Source organism: Carcharhinus amblyrhynchos, chromosome 1 (genome assembly GCF_965287045.1).
Source record: "Carcharhinus amblyrhynchos chromosome 1, sCarAmb.v2.hapA, whole genome shotgun sequence".
Taxonomy (NCBI): domain Eukaryota; kingdom Metazoa; phylum Chordata; class Chondrichthyes; order Carcharhiniformes; family Carcharhinidae; genus Carcharhinus; species Carcharhinus amblyrhynchos.
In genome coordinates this window covers 109,777,660-109,805,514 of record NC_137324.1, presented here as the reverse complement: position 1 = coordinate 109,805,514, position 27,855 = coordinate 109,777,660, and the positions used below count along the sequence as shown (strand labels likewise).

Sequence of the window (27,855 nt, the reverse complement as noted above, 5' to 3'; positions counted from 1 at the left end):
AAATCCAGTCTAATTCTATAGGCGATATCCTCTGACCTCCCAGCCACGTGTTTCCCAGCAGTGAAGACTGTGTGCTGTTCACTAGCAGCAGGATTCTGCTGTCAATGGGATTTCCCATTGATGCCACCCCACACTGCCACAGAACCCACGCTGCTGGTGGCACCGCAGAATCCTGCTGGCATGAACAACTGGAATTATATTTCTATGTTTTCCATTTTTGGAACTCAAAGAATACACTGGAAATTTTGTTTTCCTCTTTTATTCCACAGAGCTTCATTTTTTCTAGAGGTCAGAGGGGTGGGTGAGTGGGTGTGGTTGGATGGGGCAGTGGAAATCCTTTATCATGCTTGAGTCTCCAAATCAAGTTGCTGAGAAATGTATATTTAGAATGTTCCTCTGCCTGATTTGGAGTGCAATATCTCCCCAGAGGGAAATACCCTACTTAACCTGGTTCAGTAATATAAAAACAAAACGCTGTAGATGCTGGAGACAAGAAAAACATTAAAAATCTTTAATTCTCAGCAGGCCAGGCAGCATCTATGGAGAGACGATCGGAGTTTCAGGTCACTGATGATCCTCAGCCCAATGTTGACTGTGTCTCTCTTCATAGATGCTGTCTGACCTGTTGAGTATTTCCAGCATTTTATGTTTTTTCATGAAATTTATTCAGGCCAGAGGAATGTCAATATCAAATGTGCTTCTGGAGTTGAACCTGCTAAGATTATGCAGCTTACTATAACCAGTCTTGGTGAACTTCCACCTTCTAATACAGCTAAGATCACTCTATCTATTAGGACACTACTTGCAGGGTCAGTATTTAGGGAAGTCTTTACCTAAATACAATAAAGGAATATTTGATGCTAATTGAAAAAATGCATATTATGACCCCTTGTGACCAGGCTGTGCCTTCAGGTCCCATTAATAAAATAGTTTGGCCAGTAAGTCCTCTGTGGTACCCTGGATTACAGCAGATCATTTCTGGTTCAGCTATCACAGAATGTCAGCTTGTCTCTCTTCACCACAGATGCTGATAATTTTATTTCACACATGGCAAACAATGAGTAGAATGAGTGGACATTTGTGAGCAATTTTTCTTTACGAAATGTGGGTTTATAAACATTCCAGCATTTTGATGAGAAAACATAAAATAAGACTGAGTAATGAATGATGTAGGATGACTTCCAAGGAACATGGCTGAAGTGCATATTTACAAAACAGCTGTAGGCTCAGATAAGAAATTTGGCTCACAGAGGTAATTGTGTCACATTATAGTGATCTGTACCAAGTAGGTTTGTCAGGGAATGCCTGTTGTTGTTTTGTCTTGTGTTGAATGCAGCACTTACAATTGGTGAAGTGGATCTCAATGCAAAGTGATGATGGATTTCAGAGTGATATTTCTTGTCATTTTAAAAACAAAAATACGCTCTTTAAAAACTTGTAGAAATCATGTAAATTGTAGATTTAATCTCTGGCAAAGCTGGTTGCAATCTTGCCTCTGAGCCACAAAGTCCCAGGTTTAAGTGCATAAACACAAAAATCAAGGCTGACAGGCCAGTGCAGCACCGAGGGAGTGCTGCATTTGTCAGAAATACCATCTTTGAGGAGACTATAATCCAAGGTCCCACCTTAATAATCATGTGGATGTAAAGTGTTTTGAGAATTCTGGTGGTCATGAAAGATATTGGGATGATTCTCCCTAAAAAAAAAATTCTAAGGGCTGCATTCACATAAAAACTGGAGTAAATCCTACTTATATTTTTCAGTGTGTGTTTCAAAATGAATCTCTCACACTGTGCACTGCAAAGTGCCTCAGTGTGAATGATGTGGCGGGGCCTATTCCTGCTGGCGGCCAGCAGCATAGTGCAGAATGGCGCAGTGGCCCTGCATTGCCAGCCTCTCGATCGCTAGGCACCCTCCCACCCCCTCAAATGGTCTGATTGCTGGCCCTCCCGTACATGCCCAGGTTAGCCTCCCACACCAACCACCACCCCCCCCCCCCACATCCCCAGCCTGCCTTGGTGTTGTCCCCTATCACCCCCAACTCCCACATCACTGGCCTCCCTCCCTCTGTCACTCAGCCCAAATGCAGTGACAGCAGAACCCCCATCCCCCACCAATCACTCAACCCCCTTAGCATAGCTTGATGCCCAGTGGGTAGTGCCAGTGTGTCCCCTGGGCATTGGCACTTTAACCCTTGGGCAGTGCCATGGGGTCCAGATGGCACAGCCAAGGTGGCATTGCCTGGGGGCACCCTTCCCGCCGAGCGCCTGTCTCTCTGGGAGGGCCGCGATTGCCCCCCTTCACTCCAGTGACGTTGGGCTGCTGGAGTGAACCAGAGGGGGACAAACCCTGCTGGAGCGAACAACCCCAGGTGCTAGCGGGCCTAGAGATTTCTGTCCCGGGCCTGCTAATGCTTTCTAAATTATATAGAAATTGGGTTATAAATAAATTATGCAGCTCCATTACGATTTCTGACACAGAGCTGATGGTGCTGGAAATCTGACTGCTGGAGAACTGCGGAAGCCGTGGCATCCAGCAGACAGCCTGCGGAACGGCCTCTGCTCGAGGATCCCAGCCCGCTGCATATCAAAAGCAGTGCAGTAGAATGTGAGAATCATCCCCACTGTGGAAACATAGATTTTCTTTATATTTTAATGTAGTTTACAGTTGAGAGTTTTCTCTGTTTAACAGTAGTTCTTTCCCATTCTGTAATTTAACTGTCTCTATCTCACTCTGTGTTCTTTGCTGTCTACATATCTATCTGTAGCCTACTGTTTCTCTATCTCATAGATTTATCCTTTCCTTTGTTTCAGAATGTCTGTTTACTTTGTTCTATGTTCCTTTGCTGATGTACTGAGATCCCATATGCTCTTTCTTTTAACCAAACTCAGAAAATGCAGCAAGATGGCAATCAACTTGTCATTTAAAGTTGAGTGGCAGGCTTAGGTCAGGCTTTTTTGGGAGATGATGCAACCTGTGGATGTGGGATGAGAATTAATACCTTCACATTGGTAATGACTTTTGCGAAACAGCATTCCTTTTAATGATTCAACGAGCCTAGCCTGGGAAGAAGCAACTGCAAAGGATTTCTGTAATAGAATATGCAGATTAGGAGAGATTTGTGGGCTGAGATAATGAGTGGGTTATAGTATCTGGCTGCTTTGATGGTCTGTGGGTATGATGGAGCTATGAAATTTTCATGGGTGATCTGCAGTGTGACAGCACTTGAAGACCATTAGGATGGCATGTCTAGCAGAAGTCTGGAGAGAAGGGAACTTGGGGCAGCATTCAAAAGCAGTTTGAGTGGGTAATGTAGACAGTAAACAGGGAAAAAAGAGGTCCTGTAGATAACAATGCCCATCCTTGGGGTGAAGCATCAGAGTGCAGACCTGGAAGTGTGTAGACAAGTGAGTAGGAACAGGAGAAGGGGGAAAGTTCCAAGCCTTCCCTGCTAATATGACTCCTGAAAGAAATGGTAAATCTGGAGTTTGTCAGCATATTCAAACTGGCCATACATGTGCAATAGTAACAGAGGCATTGAGGTGCACAAAACCCACAGAAACATAAAGCCAAACCATATCAAGGTATGATTTCCAGCAGGTGATCTCTCTACTTAACTAGATGAGTGCAGCTCCAAAATCATTTAACACCACCCAGGACAAAGCAGCCTGGTTGATATTGTTTGAATAGATTATTTTGGGAGAGTTAGTTCAAAATAATGGTTTCAAGGAGAAAAACTTGATGGGTTTGATTGGTACCTCATACACCATCTTAAATATTCATTTTCTCCGCTACCAATGCACTGTAACTGTAGTGTGTATTGTCTATGAGGGTGCATTACAGCAACTCACCAAGGCTTAGTTAACAGCATGTTCAAAACTTTGACCTCCAGCATCTTGAAGAACAGGGATAGCATGGGAAGGCCATCACCTGCAAGTTCATCTCCAAGTTCACCTCCAAGCCACATCCCATCTTGACGAGGAAATATATTGCCATTCTGTCATCTTCAAAATTATGGGATTTCCCACCTAGTAGTGCTGTGTGCATACTTATTCCACATGGACGGCAGAGGTTTAAGGAGTTGGTTTGCCATCATTTCTAAAGAAGAATGAAGGCTGGGCAATAATTGCTGGTCTTGTTGTCAATGCCCACACCCATGAATGAATAAAGCAAAACGACAATTTTACAGGCAAATTTTTAAAAATTGACTATTTCATATTTTTATGTTTGCTGTAAGTTTTCGTTTTCGATGTATTTATATTGGCTGATTTGGGAATAACACGTTTATTGAAAGTCATGAGGAAATATTGTTTGAATAGATTATTTTGGGAGAGTTAGTTCAAAATAATGGTTTCAAGGAGAAAAACTTGATGGGTTTGATTTCTTGCTTTTTGGGCAGGTTATTCATCTTTCCTTGATTTGTTTTGTTACCTACTTAATAGACCTGGATGATTTGTTGTCTAATCTGCATGACATTTACAATACACTATTCTTTCTATGTAATAACTATGTCTTACTCTAATGTCCAAATTAAACTTTATCTTGTGTTGGACCTGAGGTTGAAGAATATTGTCAGTCAGCTTTCCGTATTGAATTTGAGGACTCAAACCATCAAAGGATTCATTTTTAAGCGCACAATAATAAATACAAATATTCTAAACAATACCATGTAGTGGTATTAAATTGTGGCACACTTTGCAAGGGGGAATCATCAATGAATATTTGCTGCTTACCAATGTAACATTTTTTTTTAATTTATAGACCTGTGTTAAAACGTAACAAAATCTACAAGTATACTTTGGAAACTTAAAAAAAAGACATAGCTGTCCTGCTTATTGTTTGGCGGTTTCTTTGGTGTGTTTCAATGTGCTTAACACAAATGAAAAGTCACATAACAAGATCTTAACTAGTCAAATAGATATGTTTCTAAGACATTTTGTGAATAATCTTTGGAAATGCTGCTTTGATATGTGGATTTTTTTTTGCTGCTTCTATTTCTGTGTTATCTGAAGGTTGTATTTATGTACTTGTGCGTAGCTTATCAATTCTTATTATATTTATTGCGATATCAGTATGTTACTGATTAGTTTATCTTAAAATTATTTTGAAATAAACACAGCTGTGGAAGAATGTTATACTATAGTAGGATCTCTTGGAATACAGGCAAAATGAAGTGCTGAATCAAATGGTGTCATGCAGTGGGTGTAGAAAGAGGGGAATGAAGATTTCCTGTAAGGTATTGGATGAAACTCCAAGTTTAAACAGTTATATAAAATCAGTACAAGTCAGAACAATTAGCTAGTTTATTGTGATGAACGGAAGATGAAGTTAGGAAATGTGGCTTGATATGTTGTTGTCTGAGGAGATTGCTGATTTAGTTGTATTTATACGTACACTTTTTTTCAATCACATTCCACATCAATGAAGTCTGATATGTTAGCTGTTCTACTCCTAAAGCAAATTACATAATTATTCAAGCTATTGTACAAAAATAACGTAACATCTTCATGTAAGGAAAACAAGTAAGTTCATCTTACTCCATCTAAGTGAGCAAAGTACAGTAGTTACAAAGGCTGAATATGGCATGAAACCTTGCATATCAAATTTTAGTATGCAACCAAATTTAACAAGGTGGAAGTTGAGCTTGTGGTAGATCTTACCCTGCAAGAAGCATAAAAAACCTTATGGGTTTTGGAAGTGGGTTGAATGAAGGTAAAAGTAATTTCTTAGTATGCCTTTCCTTCATTATGGACATAAGATTATGGAATTACATCCTGAAATAACATACCTCTAATGTAAATATCAACAATTATCTTGGCAAAGGACCTATGATAAATTTTCTGCATAGCTTCCTATCCATTCCTTTAAAATGAGAATGCAGATTTGTCCATTTGAGCTTGTTGTCAATGATTCCACCTTGAAATTGTACAAGTCTGGATCTTGAGCCTTGTAACAATTCTGCTAAGTACTATAACTTTAACTTTTTAGAATGCAGTGATGTAAATGATGATATATAAAAATATCTGAAATGAGGACTCAGTGCTTAAAAGTTTAATGATTATTTCTGGAGAGGCTGAATTAAAGTGTATATTAGTCAGCAAATAAATGCAAACAATCATTCCACTTTAAGATTATAGCTTGAAGAATTCTGTGGAGCCCTGTGTATAGTCACTTGCTGTATAAGGATGCAGAGTTGACGAGCTGCAATCCTGGAGGACCGGAGGAATTTATAACTTTGATTATACTTAGTCAGTAGTCACAGGTTTTGAACTTCGCTTCCCTTCCTCAGGTCTTTTAAGTATTGGTGTAAATAACAGTAACAAGGTTCAGATAGTTGGACAAATATCACTCATGAGAATGTTTACTTAGGACTTGTCATATCAAACAAAATGACAATTTATGTTCTCATAGCTTGCTGCGTTGGAGTTTAATCAATCCTTACAAATGACAACAAAGTCATTTTTGTAATGCTCTTCTTTAAAGTGAATCATTGAGCTATTTAGGAATGAGGAAGAATTAGATACTTTCCTGGACAATTTTTTTACTGCAAAAATCCAACATATCGAGAGTTATTGCAGTTTTAACACAGTTAACCTGAAGGCATTAATTTGGATGGTCTTTGGTTTGGAATTTATAAGGATATAAGAACTAGGAGCAGGAGTAGGCCATTTGGCCCCTCGAGCCTGGTCTGCCATTCAATAAGATCATAAGAACATAAGAAATAGGAGCAGGAGTAGGCCATCTAGCCCTTCGAGCCTGCCCCGCCATTCAATAAGATCATGGCTGATCTGTCGTGGTTCAGTTCCACATTCCCGACCTCTCCCCATAACCCTTAATCCCCTCGCTTATCAAAAACCCATCAACCCGCGTCTTAAAAATATTTAGCAACTTCTTGTGGATTCAGCTCCACTTACCTGCCCGCTCACCATAACCCTTAATTCCTTTACTGTTCAAAAATTTACCTATTATGTACACCTTAAATAGGTATACATTTTTGTCCAGTTAAAGCACAGTTTTGAAAATAAATGTTTTTAAATTCATTAGAATGGGAAAAACATTTTAGAAAAGTACAATGCATCTTGCATCTTTTTGTTTTCACAATATTTGCCTGGATTTTGCAGTCAGCAATGAATGAAGCAGGTCACTATTCATTGCATTTACAGTTACCAAACCTTGAATGCACTTTAGCATGGCTGTTTATGATGATTGAGTGTCAGAAACAATGCAGTATCTTCTGTAGGGAACCTGGTACCTGTGAACAGGGTGAACATTTCTCCTCAACTTGAAGAGCCCCTACTGAGGCATGCGGAGTTTAAACTAGAAAGTATAAGTTAGAATGTGTAATTTAATGTAAAATCATTTACAGAAATTAATTTAGAGAAGAAAAGAAATATTGTCTTGAGAAAATTAAAAACAAGATCCAGCAATAATTAAAATCCAAATAAATGGAATGCACCACATTTAAAAGTAAATTTTCAGGCTCAAAATTTTGCTGCTAGTAATTAGGACTTATCGCAACATTAAAAATTCACTGGAGCTTGAGTCGACCAGCCCTAACAAGCTTCCTCTGGCATAATTAGTGGGAATCCAGTGGGTGAGTGCTGCAATTTCATGTCCTTCCTGTGCTTGAATGCTTAAGGTTTTGGTGAGATAACCACTATAGTGAAGTAGGGTAATTCAGACAGCAACTTCCTGCTTTCTGTGCTTAACTGAGCACGTAGAGATGTTTGAAATTGCACTTCAAGTTTAATCTTCAATAATGGTTAGTGCTGATTAGTCTCGCCATTCCTCACCACAAATTCTACACCTTAAATTCTTGAAGAAAATTCTACATTTGGAAATGGTAGGTATTTTACAATGAAAACCTGTTGTCATTTCCTGGCTCCATTAGAATGTTCCTCACTATTGCTGAATGGCTTTAGGAGAACTTATTAAAATTAAACATACTGAAAATCTATAGCCAGCATCCGGAAGCACATTTTATATTTTAAAAAAATTATTGCACTTTTCTGTCAGATGTTTTCCATTGGTATGTCAAATGTCTAGCATTAGTGGATGCTCATCTCCACTAAGAAAACATCAGTTCAGCTTTATTCTTGTAAAGTGTACCTACAATTTGATTTATTTGTTATTTTTGCAGAACGCAGTAGAGCTCCCAAGGCAATGGAAAAACACAAAGCACAATTCTGTGAGCAGGCCTCACTGAATCGAAGGCTTAGCAAGTCGATGGGGTTCTTGGCGATTACTAATAGGGCATCAGATTTAGACTCTTACCACACTGCCTCTGGGCATGAAGATACAGTAGATCTGTATGACAAGCCTCAATGTAAATCTATCTATTTGAATAGGAAGCCAAATTCCAGTGGAGCACCTGGTCATAAGAAGAACTGGACCTCCACAATTGACCTGGGTTTTTATGGTGACAAAATTGTATCCCCTGGAGATAATTATCAAGGCAGCTTTTGTCCACAAGGGAAAGGCAGGCAGATTAAGAACAATGTCCAAGCCAGAGAGGTAAAGTATACAGACTTGGGGCAAGTGCCAACTACAATGGATCTTCAGAAATCTCACCAGACACCAGAACTTTCTATCTCATCTGCCCTCACAGGGGCTTATGAAAGGATTAAAGAACGGCAGAAGAAATTGCGAGTGCTAAGAGAAGCAATGGATATGGATGGTAAGCACAGTATATAATTTTAAAATATAGTCATACTAAGATTTAAGAGGGTTCAAATATAGATTGTTATTTGTGATTATGGAAAGGAAGTGTTTGATATTGATGTAAGGGGCCGATTTTAAGATCCTGAAAACATCTTGATAAAAGGTAGCCTTAAATGAGAAAGTAACTGATAAAGTTCCATCACTAATGGGTAGATACCTTCAGTGGTTTTAAGATATCTCCAAAAGTAACAAAATAGTATACAGAACTTTCTTCTGAAAGACTTACCAAAGAAATTCTAAGTGCTGAACAAGTGTGAAAATGGGAGACAATCAAGCTTTTTTTCTGGGTGAGTTAAAAATCAAATTTTATCTCTTTGAAGAAAAAATGAAGCAGGATCAGTTTCCAACCAGCAGTGGGGGGGTGGGGTGGGCACCTAAGCTGACCGAAAGCCGGCAGCTTGCAGCAGAGGTCACCATTGCACATGGGCAGATCTATTTCTTTTAGAACACAGAGATCTGTCACTACCTGCCCCCAGCTACCGCTGGCCTCCATGAGTGATTTCCTCCCCCACCCCCCACACATCCTCCTTCCAGGCACGGAAGAATCGATCGCCCGCTGCCCTCTACCTGAATCCTAATGTTTCCCAACACTTTTCTCTCATCTTCCTCCAGCCATAGTGACAACTCTTCAACACCCATCCCTTTTCCTCCATCCCTGCAGAGCTTCTGTTTTCCCTTCCAATTGCCAGGGTCCATCCCCATATGTTTCTGGCTGCGACCTCTTACCCAAAATGGGTAAAAGTTCAGATTGGATTCACAGTCCTTCTCAGTGATTCTTCTCCAGCAATCAGTGACTTCAATTTTCCTCTGCAGTTCTTCCCCACCGCTCCCCTCCAGATTCACCAACTGCTATCTGGAGAACCCCTGGATCAGTAATGTCCCCTGAATACAATGGCAGAGAGCAGCAACTACTTGGAATACATTGCAGAGAAGGATGGAGATTATGAATGGAGGTTTGGGGGTGTAGTTTTTGAAATCAGTGAGGAGTGGGTGCTCTAAATTTAGGGAGATGAGATGGAACTCAGTTTGTTAGTCAGTGAGATGGAAACTCAGGAATGGGATGGATGGGGGTAAATTAAGAAATGTTATTTGCACTGATGGATGAATTTGGAACAGCGGCATGGAAAGTGAGAATTAGGAAAATAGGAACAGCTAAGCTCTTGAACTGAGGCAGGTGACGTGGGATACTTCACATGGATGTTAGAAAAGGAGAAATACCAATAAAGATTTTGGGTTACAGAGATTACTTAAATCCCCTAAATTTGATGCCGGCTTAGGGTCCCAATATTATTATCTCAATGTAATGATCTCAAGGGAGACCATCAATTTAAAAGAAAATGAACTCCTACTTATCTGAAAGAATTACACTATAAAGTTTCAGAATTTGAACAAAGTTTACAAGAATTAAACAAGGCAAATGCTACTAATTTGACACAATATTTCACAAACCTTGTTATTTAAACCTGAAAATCTCACAGACCACTTCCCATTCTGATCTGATCTTGTGCACAGAGTTTCGCTGTACTATCCTGGAACTTGAGTGTTCTTGCACTCCTGGGATCAAGTCAAGGTGTGCCACAGATCTTAGGGATTCATTTTAACTCTCCTATGTTTCCTAATATGGCACTTCCAGCTATCTATCATTCTCCATCATTGCTTTCATCCACTAGCTTTACCAGACTAATCTGACAATTTTAATTCCCCTTGAATTTAAATTTTTCTATTATAGACCTCTCATGCAATTCCTGTTTAGTGACTCTAAATCAGGAACACCCTTGGTTTTTGTTAGACTCTGTGCCTTTCTGGCTGCTGGCAAATGCACCACTGCCTTTTCAGTCTTCCAAGATGACTAACTTTTTTTGATAGAAGATCACAGATAAACCAAAAACAAAAGACTCCAACCTATCTCCATGGCACTCACTGGGATGTCACAGATAGTAATTTCAGTTAGTTAACTGCATTTTCCAAACTCGTCCTCTGATTTTTTTTTGATTTAATTTTTATTGTCATATGTATTAACATACAGTGAAAAGTATTGTTTCTTGCGCGCAGTATAGAAAAGCATACCATTCAAAGAGAAGGAAACGAGAGTGCAGAATGTAGTGTTACATTCATAGCTAGGATGTAGAGAAAGATCAACTTAATGCAAGGTAAGTCTATTCAAAAGCCTGACAGCAGCAAGGAAGAAGCTGTTCTTGAGTTAGTTGGTACGTGACCTCAGACTTTTGTATCTTTTTCCCGATGGAAGAAAGTGAGAGAGAGAATGTCCGGGGTGTGTGGGGTCTTTACGCTAGCTGCTTTGCCGAGGCAGCAGGAAGGGTAGACAGAGTCCGTGGATGGAAGGCTGGTTTGCTTGATGAATTGGGCTTACATTCACAACCTTTTGTAGTTCATTGTGACCTTGGGCAGAGCAGGGGCCATACCAAGCTGTGATATAACCAGAAAGAATGCTTTTTATGATGCATCTGTAAAAAGTTGGTGAGAGTCGTAGCTGACATACCAAATTTTCTTAGTCTTCTGAGAAAGGAGAGGTGTTGGTGGGCTTTCTTAACTATAGTGTCGCCAGGAGGGGACCAGGGCAGGTTGGTGGTCTGGACATACAAAAACTTGAAGCTCTTGACCCTTTCTACTTCATGCCTGTTGATGTAGACAGAGGTATGTTCTCCTTTACGCTTCCTGAAATCGATGACAATCTCCTTTATTTTGTTGACATTGACATTGATCCAGAAAGTATATATTTGTTTTAATATCTTTTCTTATTTATTCTTTGCTCCAGCCTTTCTTTGATCTGGGGCCTATATGTATAATTTAAACCTCATATGAAGTTTTACATCTTGTCTGTACAAAGACTCAGGGTCTACCTGTTGCTTACGGTTTTCACACCTCCAACTCTAACCTTTTTATGCCATCCTTTTGAATTACAATTACTCTAGGTTTTGTAAATCAATTTCTTAAACCTACATTTTTGTTCATGTATCTTAAACTTAAAGATTTAATTTCCCCAAAACTAAATATATTTCCACAACATTTAAATCATGAAATTAGACATTTCCGCAACAGTCCTTCCATGTTTCATGCAAGTAGGTTTGAAGATGGATGGTGAACCAATGCAAATTCCCTGCCATCTTCATGCCATCACTAAGAACTGCCTGTTCCACTTCCGTAACACAACCCTACCTCAATTCATCTGTTACAGAAATCCATATCCATTCCTTTGAAGTTCTGTACTTGATTATTCCAATGCACCCATGGCTTGTGTCTCACATTTTACCTTCTGTAAACTTTCAATTATTCAATTATTTGCTGCCTGTGTCCTACTATTTGCACCAAGTTCTATTTACCTATCACCCTTGTGCTTTATAACATTCTGCAAAATCTGCACTCCACTAATTCTAACCACTTGAGCACCTCTATTTTAATCACTTACCATGGGTAATCCAACATTCTCTAAATGTTTTTACATATTGGAGACATTTACAGATTATCACGATTTCAAATAGCTTCTAAAGTAAAGTTTATTTATTAGTCACAAGTAGGCTTGTATTAACACTGCAATGAAGTTACTGTGAAAATCTCTTAGCTGCCACACTCCAGCACCTGCAGTGCTAATTACTTTGCCACCATGCCGCCCTCACTGCTTAAGGACTGCTTACTGCCTTATCTATCCCAGTGTCTTACCGTACAAGTGAAGTATTGGTGTTTGTCCCCTTTATTTTGACCATTTTACTTTTCAAATATGTCAGTTTATTTTCATACAAAATACTATTTTGCTAAAATTGAGACTTCTCTCTTCTTCTTTACTATTTTCTCTTGTTGCATTACTTTAGTTGTCAATTAAGGCAATGCTGGATGTTCCAGTGGGAGTTGTGTAAAATCCTACTCGTTCTTTTCCCACAGATAATCGAATATTTTCTTTTCGGGCATTTATCAAAATCCCTTTTCAATATTAATATTGAACCAGCTTCCATCATCCATCCAGATCAGATCATTATAAGATCATTCTAGGTGATCATTCCAGATCATTATAACTTGCCTCGAAACAAAGTTACCCTAATCACTCATTTTATTCTTCTGCAGATTATCTTAAATCTGTTTCATCTGGTTATTGACCACCTGATGTGGAGATGCCAGCGTTGGACTGGGGTAAACACAGTAAGAAGTTTAATCTGGTGTTGTGAGACTTCTTACTGTATTAACCACCTGCCAGTGGAAATGAGTTCTCTCCATCTACTGTGTTGTAATCTCTTATAATTTTGAACTCCTCTATTAAACCTTCCCAGCTGGGAAAACAATCCCACCCATTTCATTATCGCCGCACAACCAAAGTCCCTCATCCTATACAGTTTTTCAGCCACATCAATTTGCCTGACAACCTTCAAAGCTTTGTGTATGTGAATCCCAAGTCTTTCTGTTCCTGAACCACCTGTAAAATTGTACCATTTAGTTTATATTGCATCCTCATTTGTCTTTCTAAGTACGTTGTTTTGCATTAAATTTCACCTGCACATTCAACCAGTGTGTTTGGCTCCCTGAGGTTTTCTGCCATCCTCTTTACTGTTCACTACATCGCCAAATATTGTGTCTTCTACAAAGTTTACAATTATGTCTTCTAATCCAAACTTTTGGTCACACAGCTGTTGTCCTAGTGTTAATTCCAATGGGTCACAACTATACACCTCTCTCCAGTTGGAAAAACAACTGCTGATCACTACATTTTGCTGTGCCTCTTCCAATTTTGTGTCCATGCTGCCACTGTTCCTTCATTTATGAATGCTTTAATTATTGCTCATGTATTATGTGGTACATTCCCAGACACCTTTTAAAAATGTATTTATCAAAAAAGGTGACAAAGCAGACATTTAACAACTCCAAACACCTTTAGTCTTGCTTCCATACGGGTGGCACAGTTGTTAGCACTGCTGCCTTGCAGCACCAGGGACCTGGGTTCAGTTTCCGGTTGGGTCGCTGTCTGTGCGGAGTTTGCACGCTCTCCCCGTGTCTGCATATGTTTCCTCCGAGTGCTCTGGTTTCTTCCCACGGTCCAAAAGACATGCAGGTTAGGTGCATTGGCCATACTAAATTCATCCTCCGTCTACCCGAACGGGCACCGGAGTGTGACGACTAGCGGGTAAGTAACTTCATTGCAGTGTTAATGTAAGTCTACTTGTAACACTAATAAATAAACTTAAACATTAAGCATAAAACACTGGAATTGGTTATCAAGTTTACATGTTATCTTTGCAATAAAAATCAAATACAGGAGAGATTGGGTGGCACAGTGACTAGCACAGATGTCTCACATCGCCAGGGACCCGGGTTTAGTTCCAGCCTCAGGTCACTGTCTGTGTGGAGTTTGCACATTCTCCCCATGTCTACGTGGATTTCCTCCCACAGTCCAAAGATGTGCGGGTTAGGTTGATTGGCCATGCTAAATTGACCCTAGTGTCAGGGGGATTAGCAGGGCATATGGCAATAGGGTCTGTGTGGGATTGAGGTCGATGCAGACTGGATGGGCTGAATGGTTTCCTTCTGTAGTGAATGTTATGAGAACTTCCCTTGGGGAGTACAGATCTTTTGTGCTGTAGAGAGTGAGCAGGATACAGTTACTGATATTGCAAAGTGGGTTGTATTTTGGAGGGCTAATGAATACAGAGGTGCCAGACCAACAAATGTTACGCAGGGAGAAACATAAGTTTTAAAAATTTACCAATTAATGCTTGTCACTAATTCAGATGTGCTCACTAGCTGTGTTGTTCTTACTGAACATAAAGGGAATTTATAATATTTTCCATGTTATGGCTTGGCACTAAAGTCAATTTGCTATAAACACAATCTCTATTTGAAAAATAATACTTTGGACATGCTTGGTTTTAAAGAGAATGCATAAGATCTTACAAGCAAAATTTTATTTATATTAATACAATTAAAAGTTCACTTTGAAATTTTGGATCATCTAGACTTGCTACCATTAGCAATTTTATTTTAGATTGAAGAGGGCAAACGCAAAGGTGCACATTCTTGATTGCTACCAATGTTGAAAATTGCACACGCTAATTTGGCTGTGCCTCTTTCTGTTTTCCAATTTTTGCCTATGTTATCTGTATTTAGACCAGGATATTGCTGAGTATTAAATTTCAAATCACGCACCTACAGGAACAAATTAAGTCTTAAAAAATGTTGCCAACCTGACAGAGTGAAGAATAGTTGTGATTGAGCTGGCTGGTTCTATGCCTTTTATGAATAAAAAAGCAGGATTTGTGTAACTGAAAGCAGATAAAGCGCACACATTTATTTTGGTGAAACTTAATATCTAAAGAAACTCCAGAGCATGTTGTCCAATCCAGATTGAATATTCCCTGCATTCAGTCCATATTGGAAGATATTGACCTGATTTAAACTATATTTCAACAAGATAAAGCAATGTTACTATTGTATAAGCTTGCTTGAATTCCAATCACATAAGAAAGAAGTCTTCAGGTGTTTCTAGGGCCCATTCATCCTGCTTTGATTTGTGCTTTTCCAATGTAAGCACTGAATTCGTCCAACTTATGATGGGGGGAATTTTTTTTTTTGTTTAAATCTTGAATGTTCAGTCAGATCATTATCTCCAAAACCACTCATTTGATGTTGCCACCACGCTCAGTAAATCATGATTTTACCTGTGTTAGCTCTGTTGTTTTCATCAGCTAATGTGAAACTTCATCGTTTATATGGCCTGCTCCTATTTTGAGAATATCGTCCTAAGGGAATTCTTTATTCTTGTGGTATTGGTGTCATTTAAGCAGTTTCATCGTGCAAGGAAGTTGAGAGAATGCAGTTAATCATGTTAACGTTGTGCTAGTAGTATTATAAATTTAGTGCAATTCTAAAATATGGAGATAAGAAAAGCATTTTTATTAATCCGATTTCTTGAATGTTCCCTTCTCTGCTCTTGTTGACCAAGAATTTAAAGAGATTCTTCTGTAATTTGAAGAATAAACTAAGATTTATTAACTGCCTGAAACTGCTTTCAGCCAATCACTTGTAATGGCCTTAAGTATAAGCATATAATCAACTAAATACTTCCGTTCATACTGAGCTGTTTACAGTACTTTTAAATATGCTTAAAATGTTTAAACCTCGAAAGAATGCACTGGAAGCATGAGAAAATGATTCCATGTTCAAAATTCTCTTTATGTTAAAGGTGGCATTAACTTCATTGTAATATTTACTCCTGGAAGTAGATTATTTCAGCATTAATTTTTTATAAGAAAGGTTCATGTCTCTGTTTAAACACCTGAGAAGAATGCCACATGAACATTAAGAATTCTTGCATCAGAGGGACAGGTAGTATTGAGGAAGCAGGGGGGTACAGGTTAGGAGAGTGGGCAAAGAAATGGCAGATGGAATACAATGTGGAAAAGTGTGAGGTTATGCACTTTGAAAAGAGGAATGGAGGCATAGACTATTTTCTAAATGGGAAAATGCTTAGAAAATCAGAAACACAAAGGGACTTGGGAGTCATTATTCAAGATTCTCTTAAGGTTAACGTGCAGGCTTAGTCAGCAGCTAGGAAGGCAAATGCAATGTTAGCATTGATATCAAGAGGGCTAGAATACAAGAACAGGGATGTACTTCTCAGGCTGTATATGACTCTGGCCAGACCTCATTTGGAGTACTGTGAGCAGTTTTGGGCCCCATATCTAAGGAAGGATGTGTTGGCCTTGGAAAAGATCCAGGGCAGGTTCACAAGAATGATCCCTGGAATGAAGAGCTTGTCATAGGAGGAATGGTTGAGGAGTCTGGGTCTGTACTCGTTGGAGTTTAGAAGGATGTAAGGGATCTTGAAACTTACAGGATACTGTGAGGCCTGGGTAGAGTGGACATGGAGCAAGTGTTTCCACTAGTAGGAACAACTAGAACCAAGGGCACAAACTTTAAAACAGAGCTGAGGAGGAATTTCTTCAGGCAGACAGTAGTTAATCTATGGACCTTTTTGCTGCAGAGGCCAGGTCATTGAGTGTCTTTAAGATAGATAGGTCCTTGATTAATAAGGGGATCAGGGATTATGGGGAAAAGGCAGGAGAATGGGGATGAGAAAAATATGAGCATTGATTGAATGATGGAACAGACTCAATGGGCCGAGTGGCCTAATTCTGCTCCTATTTTTTATGGTCTTTATCAGTGTACGACAGTGTAACTTTAACAATGATTTACTTCAAAATTTACAACAAAAGCTAGTAAATCTCTATATGTTCTAATATTTGAAATGGTAATGACAAATTTACCTAGCATTTGACTAAATTTTGCACCAAAACCAGTACTCAGAATGTAGCATGACTTTACTTCAACTTTTGTTTGCATCCCTTGCTTCTTACAAAATTCCAACAAAAAGGACTAATTTAAATTATTTTTTAATCGTCAATAGATTTTCTCATGGGGGCAGGGGGGAAGGTTGCATTGTGGTAAAATCACTGGACTCTTAATTCACAGACCCAGACTAATAATCTGGGGACATGGATTCAAATTTCATCAGCCTCAATACGTAAAGTCTGGAATATTAGCCTTTGAGGATGTTACATATGTTGGAGCATAGTCCCTTCAAAGGAACAGGTCAGGTGACTCTGGAGCTGGTTTGATCTGCCCAGGGACCACCTTGGGAGGGCAGTTCTAGTTTGGAGTGTGGAGCGAGTGAGAACTGCAATAAGAACCTGTGTTCCCTGACATCTGGTTCCTGCGCTTTCTTCTCCCTGAGCACTCAGTATTCCCCATCACCTGACGACCAAGTCCTTCTATGATGGCATCGCAATGACTATTGCCAGCGAAAGCTGTGGAGACAGACTTGCAACTGTTGATAGCGCCCGAGTCCATTCAAATCACTGTTTTCCACCATGCCTCTTACCCCCGTGGTTTCACCCATCTTCCAAGAGGTTTCAGAAATCATAGAATCATAGAAACCCTACAGTACAGAAAGAGGCCATTCAGCCCATCGAGTCCGCACCGACCACAATCCCACCCAGACCCTACCCCCTCATCCGTATGTACTTCATCCACTAATTCTCTAACCTACGCATCAATGGTCAATTTAGCATAGCCAATCAACCTAACCCACACATCTTTGGACTGTGGGAGGAAACCGGAGCGCCCGGAGGAAACCCACGCAGATACAAAGAGAATGTGCAAACTCCACACAGACAGTGACCCAAGCCGGGAATCAAACCTATGCCTCTGGAGCTGTGAAGCAGCAGTGCTAACCACTGCGCTACCATGCCACCTACTTTCCACTCTGCATTGTGGAGCTCAGCAGTCTGCGGTGAACGTCCCAATCCTTCACCTCATCAGCTGCCGCTCACTCCAACCTTTGCTGCCAGTGTTGAATTCTCTATTATTGGACTGTATCCCCAAGAACTCACCACAGCCAGATGTTGGGGAAGGCAGGTATTTATTGAAGTTCTTATTTGCTTCACACTCCAAACTACAACTGCCCTCCCAGGCATTCCCCAGGCAGATCACCCTATCCCCTGGGTCACCTGACCCATTGCCTTAAAGTAGCTATGTCCCAACAAACAGAACGATGAGGGAGCTCAAAGGGCTATATTATGAAGACAGGTTTCATACACTAGGCTCTTAGTTCCCTGAGCAAAGAAAATTAAGCAATGAACTAGTTGTGGTATTTAAGATTGTCAAATGATTTGTATAGGAAAATAGAAAGGAGCTATTTCCTCTGATGAGGGCATTAAGATCAAGATAACATCACCTTCGGGCAGCACAATGGTTAGCACTGCTGCCTCACAGCACCAGGGACTTGGGTTCGATTCCTGGCTTGGGTCACGTCTGTGTGGAATTTAAATTTTTCTTTATGCCTGCGTGTGTTTCCTCTGGATGCTCTGGTTTCCTCCCACAGTCTGAAAGATGTGCTGGATAGGTGTACTGACTTGAACAGGGCGCCAGAGTGTGGCAAGTAGGGGAATTTCACAGCAACTTCATTGCAGTGTTAATGTAAGCCTGCCTTGTGACTAGTAAATAAACTACTTAAAATTGGAGCTAGGCCCTTCAGGATTGATATCAGGATGTACTTCTGCACACAAAGGGTAGTGAGAACTTGGAACACGTCTCCCTCAAAAATCTGAGACTAGTTGAATAGAAAATTACAAAATGGGGGTGACAGATTTTTGTTAGTTAAGGGTGGGTTATGGAGCCAAGATCAGTAAATGGAATTGTGATGCAGGTCAGCTGTGTTCGAACTGAATGACAGAACAGACTTGGAAATGGTGTATAGCTGTTCCTGTTATTCTTATCTAGGAATTAATTTGCGTCTTGACTCCAAAAGTTCTTAGCTGAGAAATGCAACTGCATAGAGCCTATTTTCGGTGTGCCATGTGACTCATTAAAGTCTCCAGTATGGCGGGCTGGACACATGTATGCATTTCTAGTCAGCAGTGCCTCACCCACTATATTGTGAAAACGAAAAGAATGCATGTCCAAGGCCAGTGATTTTTTGACAAATCATTGTCATGGAGCTTGGGGCGTGCTAGGAATACAAACAGATTTGTAGATCATGTTAGCCAATGAAGGAATGCAAAATCTCCATTCTGTACTGAGATTTTATGATTAGATAGTCATACAATTATGTTGTTTAATAATTCTTTCCTTGTTCATTTCAAATCATCCTAGTGTGGCTGAGACATAATTGAATGGGGGGTGGGGCATATTTTTCCAGCATTCTTGCAGTTGGTCCTATATATTATGGTGCATCAACAGTCTCAGTTGCTTTGCAGGCCTTAGCTTCTGCACCCAGAGAAAGTATCCAATACATTTCAGGACAAGAGCTTTCTGACATTTCATTATTTTTAGTGGCGCGCACAGAGGTAACTTATATGGCGTCTTGCTATTCAGACATTATAGTGGAACTTGAATTTCTGTCAATGCCTCAGTCAGTGTTCTGGCATTTCTTCTGAGTTGTTGTTTGACTCCACAACAAATGTACCATTTAATGAAGGTGGCACCTCGAAGGTTTCCAATCCCTAGAACTGATCAATGTTTTTCAGTGGAAGCATATAACCTTGTTCTAACATAGGTATTTTGGAGTAGTGTGCTTTCTGTATAAATTTCTCCTACAGGCAGATTAACAGAACAAAATAAGAGTCAACAAAGTCTATATGTTGCTATCCACTGGGAAAGAGCCAGTCAGCATTGTTAAGATAGTGTGTGAGAATGTTCACTTTTTTTATCCTTGGTTCAAAAAATGGGAACATCATTAACTCTGCCACATGTATAGTTTTATCCTTTTTTGGTCAACATAATGTCATTTATTATGTTGAAGAGCCAACAGTATTTTTTAATGTTAATGCTAATTGTACGTCAAAATCATCAAGATCTCGTTTCTATAGTATGTTGATTTTTCTTTGATATGTTTATCCAGAACCTACAGGATTATATTCACCTCGCCATAGTGATATATACAGCACAGCAAGTGAAAGCCCATCTCTTATTTCTTCTGACGCAGATTATCGACGAGGTAACTTCAGACATACTAATGTTTTATGGTATTTCTTGATTATCATTGATACCCACCCACTGATTTCTTGACACAATGCCACTTGAGTGCTGTCAACTCAATTCAATGTCCCCCTGACCCCATCCTCCATGCTAGCTGGTATTAATAATTTCCTTTCCTTGGGTGCAGCCCCTATTCTTTCAAAACTGCTGTTATTTCATCTGACTTGAAATATGCACCTCAATCCCCTTTTCCATGCAAACTCTTACAATTTCCAACTTTTCATTCCCCTCTCAGGTTCTTCAATTGTTCTTTCAATTCCAAAATCTATTCCCATTTTTCCCAAGCATCCAAACGTGAATGTTTCCAATCTTGCCACCAAAGCAAGTGGCCCCAACCAAAGACACAAATTACATCCTCTGCGCTTCTGACAATGATGCAGTATCTTCTCTGCCTCCTTGATACCTCATACAGTTAATGACACCATCTTCCTCCAGCTAAATGGAACTGCCCAACTTGGTTCCAGTCATCCATTGTTAATCATAAGCAAAATATCTCCAGTGATAGATTCTCTTTCTGCACTTGCACTGTTAATCCAAAGTTCCCCAGGGTCTTTCTGTGTCTCCCTATCCCCTCCTCATCTATCCTTTGTGGTAACATCCACACACGTGGGGTCAACTTCCATTTATATACTGATGACACCGAGCACTACTATTCCACCACTTTGCAGACCATTAATTGTCCGTGCTATTAGATTGATTGTCAGCATCCTTCCCACTGCTGGTTACTATTTTGGTGTGAACCAGGCATTTTGCAACTCTATACTCCATTTTCTCACCAATTCTTTGCCCCCATATCCTTTTCATGCTAAAGACCATCTATCTCCAGCTTCTTAACTTCATCCCCCTGTGCCTTTTACTCTAACCCATCAACTGCCTCATCATTACCTTTGTGTTTGGACTTGACTTCCAGTGCTGCTTTGTTAGCCTTTCCCCTTCAGCTCATCCAACATTCTGTTGACTATATGCAGCTCTGCACTTGTGCTCTGATCTATCTTTTATGACCTGCATTTGCTCCTGGTTACCCAACACCTCCAATTTAAAAATCTCAGTTTTGTGTTTTGGTTTATGATTCCTGCACAGCTCAACAAGTGACAAAGTTCAGATGAAACCGTCTTCTGCCAACCGTGACAATGTAAACTTTTATATGGGTTATACAGTATATCAATCCGCACAATTCAGATCTCAGGATATAATTGTTGATCTTCAGAGAATTTTCTAATGTGTGTTTCAGATCAAAATCCACAAGGGACAGAGCTAGTTCTGAAAAGTGCAAGTTAGTAGTTCAATTAGAGTGTGCATAATGCCCAGTTGATGTCAGAAGTTCCACTGTATCTGCAAATCTGAATAAAATTCCTACAAACACAGAAATATCATAAACTGACCTTTTGAGAATGCATTCATACATGCTGAAAAAAGCAATACTTTGTGCTCTCTAACCTTTTATCCCTCAAGCTCTGACCGCCTTTGCAGCCCTGATTTTTAAATACTCCATCGTTAGCAGCTGTGTCTTCAGTTGCCATGGTCCTAAACTCTTAATTACAATCCTAAGCCTCTTCTCTTCTTTACGGCGCCTCAACTGTTACTGAGAACCTACCTCTTTGACCAAGCTTCTAGTCCCATGTCCTAATATCTTATGTGTTTTAGTGTTAAATTTCTTTTGAATAATGTACCTGTGAAGGGTCTTGGGATGTTACACTCTGATAAAGGTGCTATATCAATGCAAGTTGTTTTAGTGAAATACTTAATAGCTAAACATGTATTTGTGTGATTTAGATATGCAAACAATTCTATTTTTCTCGACTGACAGTCCACAGGAATGATGATATTAGAAGGTACAGTTCTCAAGCTGGTCTTGCTGGGGAAGATGAGTCATTGGCAGACTCATACGTTCCAAACAAGAGGTCCAGGTACTTTATAATATTTTTACAATTCAGAAAACAGATCCAGTAGCTTATGAAGTAAGACTTCAGTCACAAAATGCGTATGGTGCTTGGTCTCAGTTAATTCTTCATCAATTTTCATAAACCCTAGAGAGTTTACATTATAACGGAAAGTGGGACTCTGTTCATCAGTTCACCACAAGGTTTTTATCCCCTTTTTCTGCACACATAGCATACATATCTTGACAATTCATGAATAACTTTATGCTATAATCTCTTGAATGCTTTTGTTTTATTGTGGTAAATGTGTGCAGTTGGTAAATTATAAATCCTAACTTTGCGCTTTAATTTTAGACAACCAGATTATTTTGAAACATGACCGTGAAGCAATCACTAGGATTATCCCAATTACAGAAACCAGTGATAAATAAAAATGTCATAATTTATGTTGTGGAGAAGTTCACCTTTTTAAAAAAATGACCATTGGTAACTCTGTTCTTAGGGTTGCTACTTAATAAGGGAGGTTAATGTGTGGATAAGTTCCATGACTGATTAGTGCTTTTCTATTTTAATGCAGTTTAACTGAATTTAAGCATAGCATTTGGGAAAAATGAGAAACCAGTATGAAGCGTCAACAGTCAAGGTGTTTATTCATGCATCTTCCCAAAACATGATTCGTGATTTGTAGTCTCACCAAAATGAATTGAGGTGGTCCCTCCACAAAAAATTAATAATCTGAGATTAGAGTGGGGCTCTAGGGATGAGAAATGTACAAAGAGTAACACAGCAGCATCTTGCTTACCCAATGGTTGACACCAGTTCAAACTTTCAGTAGGTGTCTAGTCTGCTGGTTAATCAGAGTAGAAAGTCATTGTAGAAAACTGACATGGCTGCTTTATTGAAAATAGTTACTGTGATATGTTAATGGAGAAGATGGTGTATGCTTTGTTTGAAAACATTTTAGCAAAATGGATTTAGGGATAGGAGAGTGAAAAATCGTAATGCAAACATATTAGTCACCACTTGAGAAATGGCAGTTTGACTGGGGACAAGAGATACTGAATGCAATTATGTCCCATGAAAAGCAAACATGTTTTAACTCACCAACTTTTGGATCTTTCCACTAAGAATCCTGTCCATAGTTGGACGATCATGACAAAATAAGTGGGAAAAGGTTTTTTGTGTCTTGGCATTTGATGTTAAAATTGAAAGATTTGTGTGTATTTTTTGGCACTAATAGTACTGGGAAAAAATAGAATGGGAGTGATATATCACTTCACATTATAAAGTTATGGGAAAGAAACAATGAGAACTTTTTAATATGATGTAATGACATGCACTTTTAAATACTATAACCTTTGCTGCATGCGTCCTTGAATATTTACTGTAAGTACCAATGGAATTTAATTCAGAGATTTTATTGCTACTGAAACAACAATGATTGTTATAGTGTTATGTTTCCATATGAATTGTAATGAAGGAAACATGAACTGAAACCTTACTATAAAGAGTATTTTTTGCATTTAGAAATTTTGCCTTGCTTTTTCTTATGCTCCAAATGTAAACACATGGTTGTGTTGGCTATGTTTTGGTGGCATTGCTATTGCTGTTGTTTAGGGAAACAAATTTTAAAACTTTTGCTTTCATCCACTGGGAGTCAGTTTGCCATTCTCCCCCACCCAATGAATTATTAACAGTAGTTTGATGAAAACACCAAGTGAGTATTTGTTTTGGAATTCTGCTTTGTTGAAAGCAAAAGCTGATCCAGTGTATTGTATCGGTTGAGTCATGGAGTTGTAATTTTCATGCACAACAAGCCAGGCCACCAATGGTGTCCTGATCCAAAACAGAGGGAAGAAACAAGTTAGTGAGTCATCCTGTGCTGCTGTTCATATATGACTTGCTTATAGGGCGGTATTGAGTTTTGCCAACTTGTCGAGCAGTTGGCAAATGGCCAGTTACATAAAGGAGGCCAACAAGGGGAGAAAGAAAATTCACATAGACTAAAAAGAATTTTGAAACTTTTTATTGAAGAAAAAAAGAGTGACTAATCAACGAAGGCATTCATAAAACCCTCTAAATTAAACCTTTTTAAACTCCTCAGTCCATATGAGGTTCCAGGAGATGATAATGTATTGAGCCAGGAGTTAATGTTGAAACGTCAGGAGGAAGAACTAAAGCAGCTCCAAAGCAGGTTAAGTCGAAAAACGCTTCAATCAGGATGTCACCAAACTGACATGGTCAAAGCATCCATGTTAGACATCACCAGGGATCCTTTGAGAGATCTAGGAATGGAAACCTCACTAACACAAAGAAAACTGAAGGTAAGAGCATCACTTGTTTTAAGCAGGAAGCTTTAGTGTAAAGTAGTCTCCGTGCTCACTTCTTTAGGCAGGAATCCTTTACATGCCTCATCCCTCTAATTGGACCTCTCCATCTGACCACCTACCTGATCTTGAACTTTTCATCGAGAACTGTGGGAGTGACCTTGGTGGTCTCAGTTTCTCTGCTCGTCTTACTCACTCCAACCTGTCTCCTTCTAAATTTGCTGCACTGTTTTCTCTCAAGTCCCACCCTTACTTTGTTATAAACCTGCCAACAAGGATGGTGCTGTTATTGTCTGGCACACTGACCTTCACTTTGCAGAGGCAGAGTGCTAACTCTCAGGTGGTTTCTTCTACCTCCCCCTGGATCAGAACCTCATGACTGAACATCGAGCCACAATAGTCAATGACCTCGTCAGTGGTGACACTAGCATCATGGTGGCACAGTGGTTAGCATTGTTGCCTCACTGCGCCAGGGGCTCAGGTCCAATTCTGGCCTTGCGTAACTGTGTAGAGTTTGCATGTTCTGCCTGTGTCTCCATGGGTTTTCTCTGGATGCTTCAGTTTCCTCCACATTCTAAAGATGTGCAGATTAGGTAGATTGGCCATAGTAAATGTGTGGGGTTGCAAAGATAGGACGGAGAGGAGGGTCTAGGTATGATGATCTTTTGAAGAATTGGTGCAGATTCGATGGTCTCTTTCCATACTGCAGGGATTTACTTTTTAAATTCTAAATTCTCATCAATTCTGGAGATCTTCTCTCCACAGCTTCCAACCTTGTAGTACCCGACACAGTCTACTTTTACTTCCTTCCCAAAATCCACATACAAGACCTGCCTGATAGACCTATTGTATCAGCCTGATCCTGCCCCACAGAACACATCTCCTTGCATCTTGACTCCATTCTCACTCCCCTTTCCATCTCCATTTGCAATTCCTCTGATGCTCGATGTCAAATCAACAGTTTCCAGTTTCCCAGTCCTAACGTCCAATTCCTCACCAGAACAGGCTCGGGAAGAGAGTCAAACAGTCCCTGTAATGTGCTACTCTACTTCATCTAGCTGAATTAGAGGCATAGAGATTTACAGCATGGAAACAGGCCCTTCAGCCCAACTTGCCCATGCCTCCCAATTTTTACTATTTAAGCTAGCCCCAATTGCCTGCGTTTGGCCCATATCCCTCTATGCAAATCTTACCCATGTAATTGTCTAAGTGCTTTTTAAAAGACAAAATTATACCCACTTCTACCACTACCTCTGGCAGCTCATTTCAGATACTCACCGCTCTCAACATACAAAAAGGGTCCAGAAAGGCATTTTTTTTATTTCTCCACTCTCATCTTAAACCTATGCCCTCTAGTTGTAGACACCCCTACCTTGGGGGGGGGGGGATGTTGACTTTCTACCTTATGTATGCCCCTCATTATTTTGTAGACCTCTATAAGATGACCCCTCAGCCTCCCAAGCTCTAAGGAAAACAATCTCAATATATCCAGCCTGTCCTTATAACTCAAACTATCAAGTCCCAGTAGCATCCTAGTAAATCTTTTCTCCACTTTTTTTTGTCTAATACACTTTCTATAATAGGGTGACCAGAACTGTACACAGTATTTCAAGCTTGACCGTACCAATGTTTTGTACAACTTCAACAAGACGTCCCAACTCCTGTATTCAACGTTCTGACCAATGAAGCTAAGCCTTCTTCACCAACCTGTCCACCTGTGATTCTACTTTCAAGGAGCTATGAACCTGTACCCCTAGATCTCTTTGTTCTGTAACTCTCCCCAGCACCGAACCATTAACTGATTAAGTCATACCTAGTTCAATCTACCAAAATGCATCACCTCACCTTATCTAAATTAAATTCCATCTGCCATTCATCAGCCCACTGGCCCAACTGATCAAGATCCTGTTTCAATCATGGATAACCTTCTTCACTGTCCACTATGCCACCAATCTTGGTGTCATCTGCAAATCACTAACCATGCCTTCTAAATTCTCATCCAAATCAGTAATATAAATGACAAATGACAGTGGACCCAGCACCAATCCCTAAGGTACTGTGCTGGTCACTGGTCTCCAGTTCGAAAAAGCAACTCTCTACAATCAACTCATCAAGCCAATTTTGTATCCACTTGACTACCTCACCTGGATTCCATGAGATTTAACCTTGTGCAGCAACCTACCATGTAGTACCTTATCAGAGACCTTGCTATAAAGTCTATATAGACAATGTTAACTGCACTGCCTTCATCTACCTTCTTGGTCACCCCTTCAAAAATCTCAATCAAATTTGAGACATGATTTTCCACTCATAAAACCATGCTGACTGTCTTCAATCAGTCCTTGTCTCTCTCTAAATGCCAGTAGGTCCTGTCTTTCAGAATACTTTCAAACAGCTTATCCACTACAGAAATTAGACTCACAGGCCTCTAGTTCCCTGGCTTTTCCCTGCAGCAAAAGTCAAACATTTGCCCCCGCCAATCTTCAGGCACCTCACTATAGCTGTTGATGAATCAACTATCTCTTCTAGTCAGTCTGCAATTTCCTCTCTAGCCTCCCATAACATCCACTTCCAATACTTCCCTCCCTTGATCTCACTGCCTCCATTACTGGCAATAGATTGACTGTCCTTCCTCAGATGAAGAGACAAAACTGCACACTATTTCAGGTCTCACTAAGGTCCTGTATAACTACAGCAAGCCATTCCTGCTCCTGTACTTGAATTCTCTTGCTATGAAGGTCAATATGCCATTTGCCTTCTTTACTGCATGCTTACCTTCAGTGACTGATGTGCGAGGACACCTGAACCTCATTGCATATTTCTCTTCTCAATCTATAACCAGTCAGATAATCTACCTTTCTGTTTTTGGATAACTTCACATTTAACCAAATTATACGACATCTGTTCATTTGCCTACTCACTCAACTTGTCCAAATCATACTGAAGCGTCTCTGCAACCTCCTCACAGTTCACCCTCCTCCCCAGTTTTGTGTCATCGACAAACTTGGAAATATCTCACTCAGTTCCCTCACCTATTTCATTGATATACATTCTGAATAGCTGGGGTTCTAGCACTGATCCCTGCAGTACTCCACCAATCACTGTCTGCCACTTAGTCGTACTGTCGTACTGTTCGTCTCCTGTCTGCCAACTAGTTTTCTATCCTTCAGTACACCACCACCAATCCCATTGTTATCGGACAACAAATTTGGTACACAGTATGGAAGCAGACTAAAGTTGCACTCAGAGCCTCCCCACTAAAGGTCACAAGGGAACAGACACAGACCAGCAGGCAAGGACATGCTTTTAGAATGCAAATGAGGGCTAGCACACAAAGGGAACCGGACAGGATGGCAACTACAGGAACTAAATTAAAAAGTACGCCCCCA

The 27,855-nt window shown here is 39.9% G+C and overlaps 1 protein-coding gene across 4 annotated transcripts in view; it reads left to right on the top strand.

The window, feature by feature from the left end:
• The window catches only part of ptpn13 (protein tyrosine phosphatase non-receptor type 13), a 268,306-nt gene that overhangs the window by 115,123 nt on the left and 125,328 nt on the right, over positions 1 to 27,855 (top strand). For all 4 annotated transcript variants that reach the window (XM_080191002.1, XM_080190993.1, XM_080190985.1 and 1 more), the window contains exons 7-10: positions 8,141 to 8,677; positions 20,123 to 20,218; positions 22,067 to 22,166; positions 24,244 to 24,463. In XM_080191002.1, the coding sequence (XP_080047128.1) occupies positions 8,141 to 8,677; positions 20,123 to 20,218; positions 22,067 to 22,166; positions 24,244 to 24,463 (953 nt within the window). The remainder of the gene's footprint in view (positions 1 to 8,140; positions 8,678 to 20,122; positions 20,219 to 22,066; positions 22,167 to 24,243; positions 24,464 to 27,855) is intronic.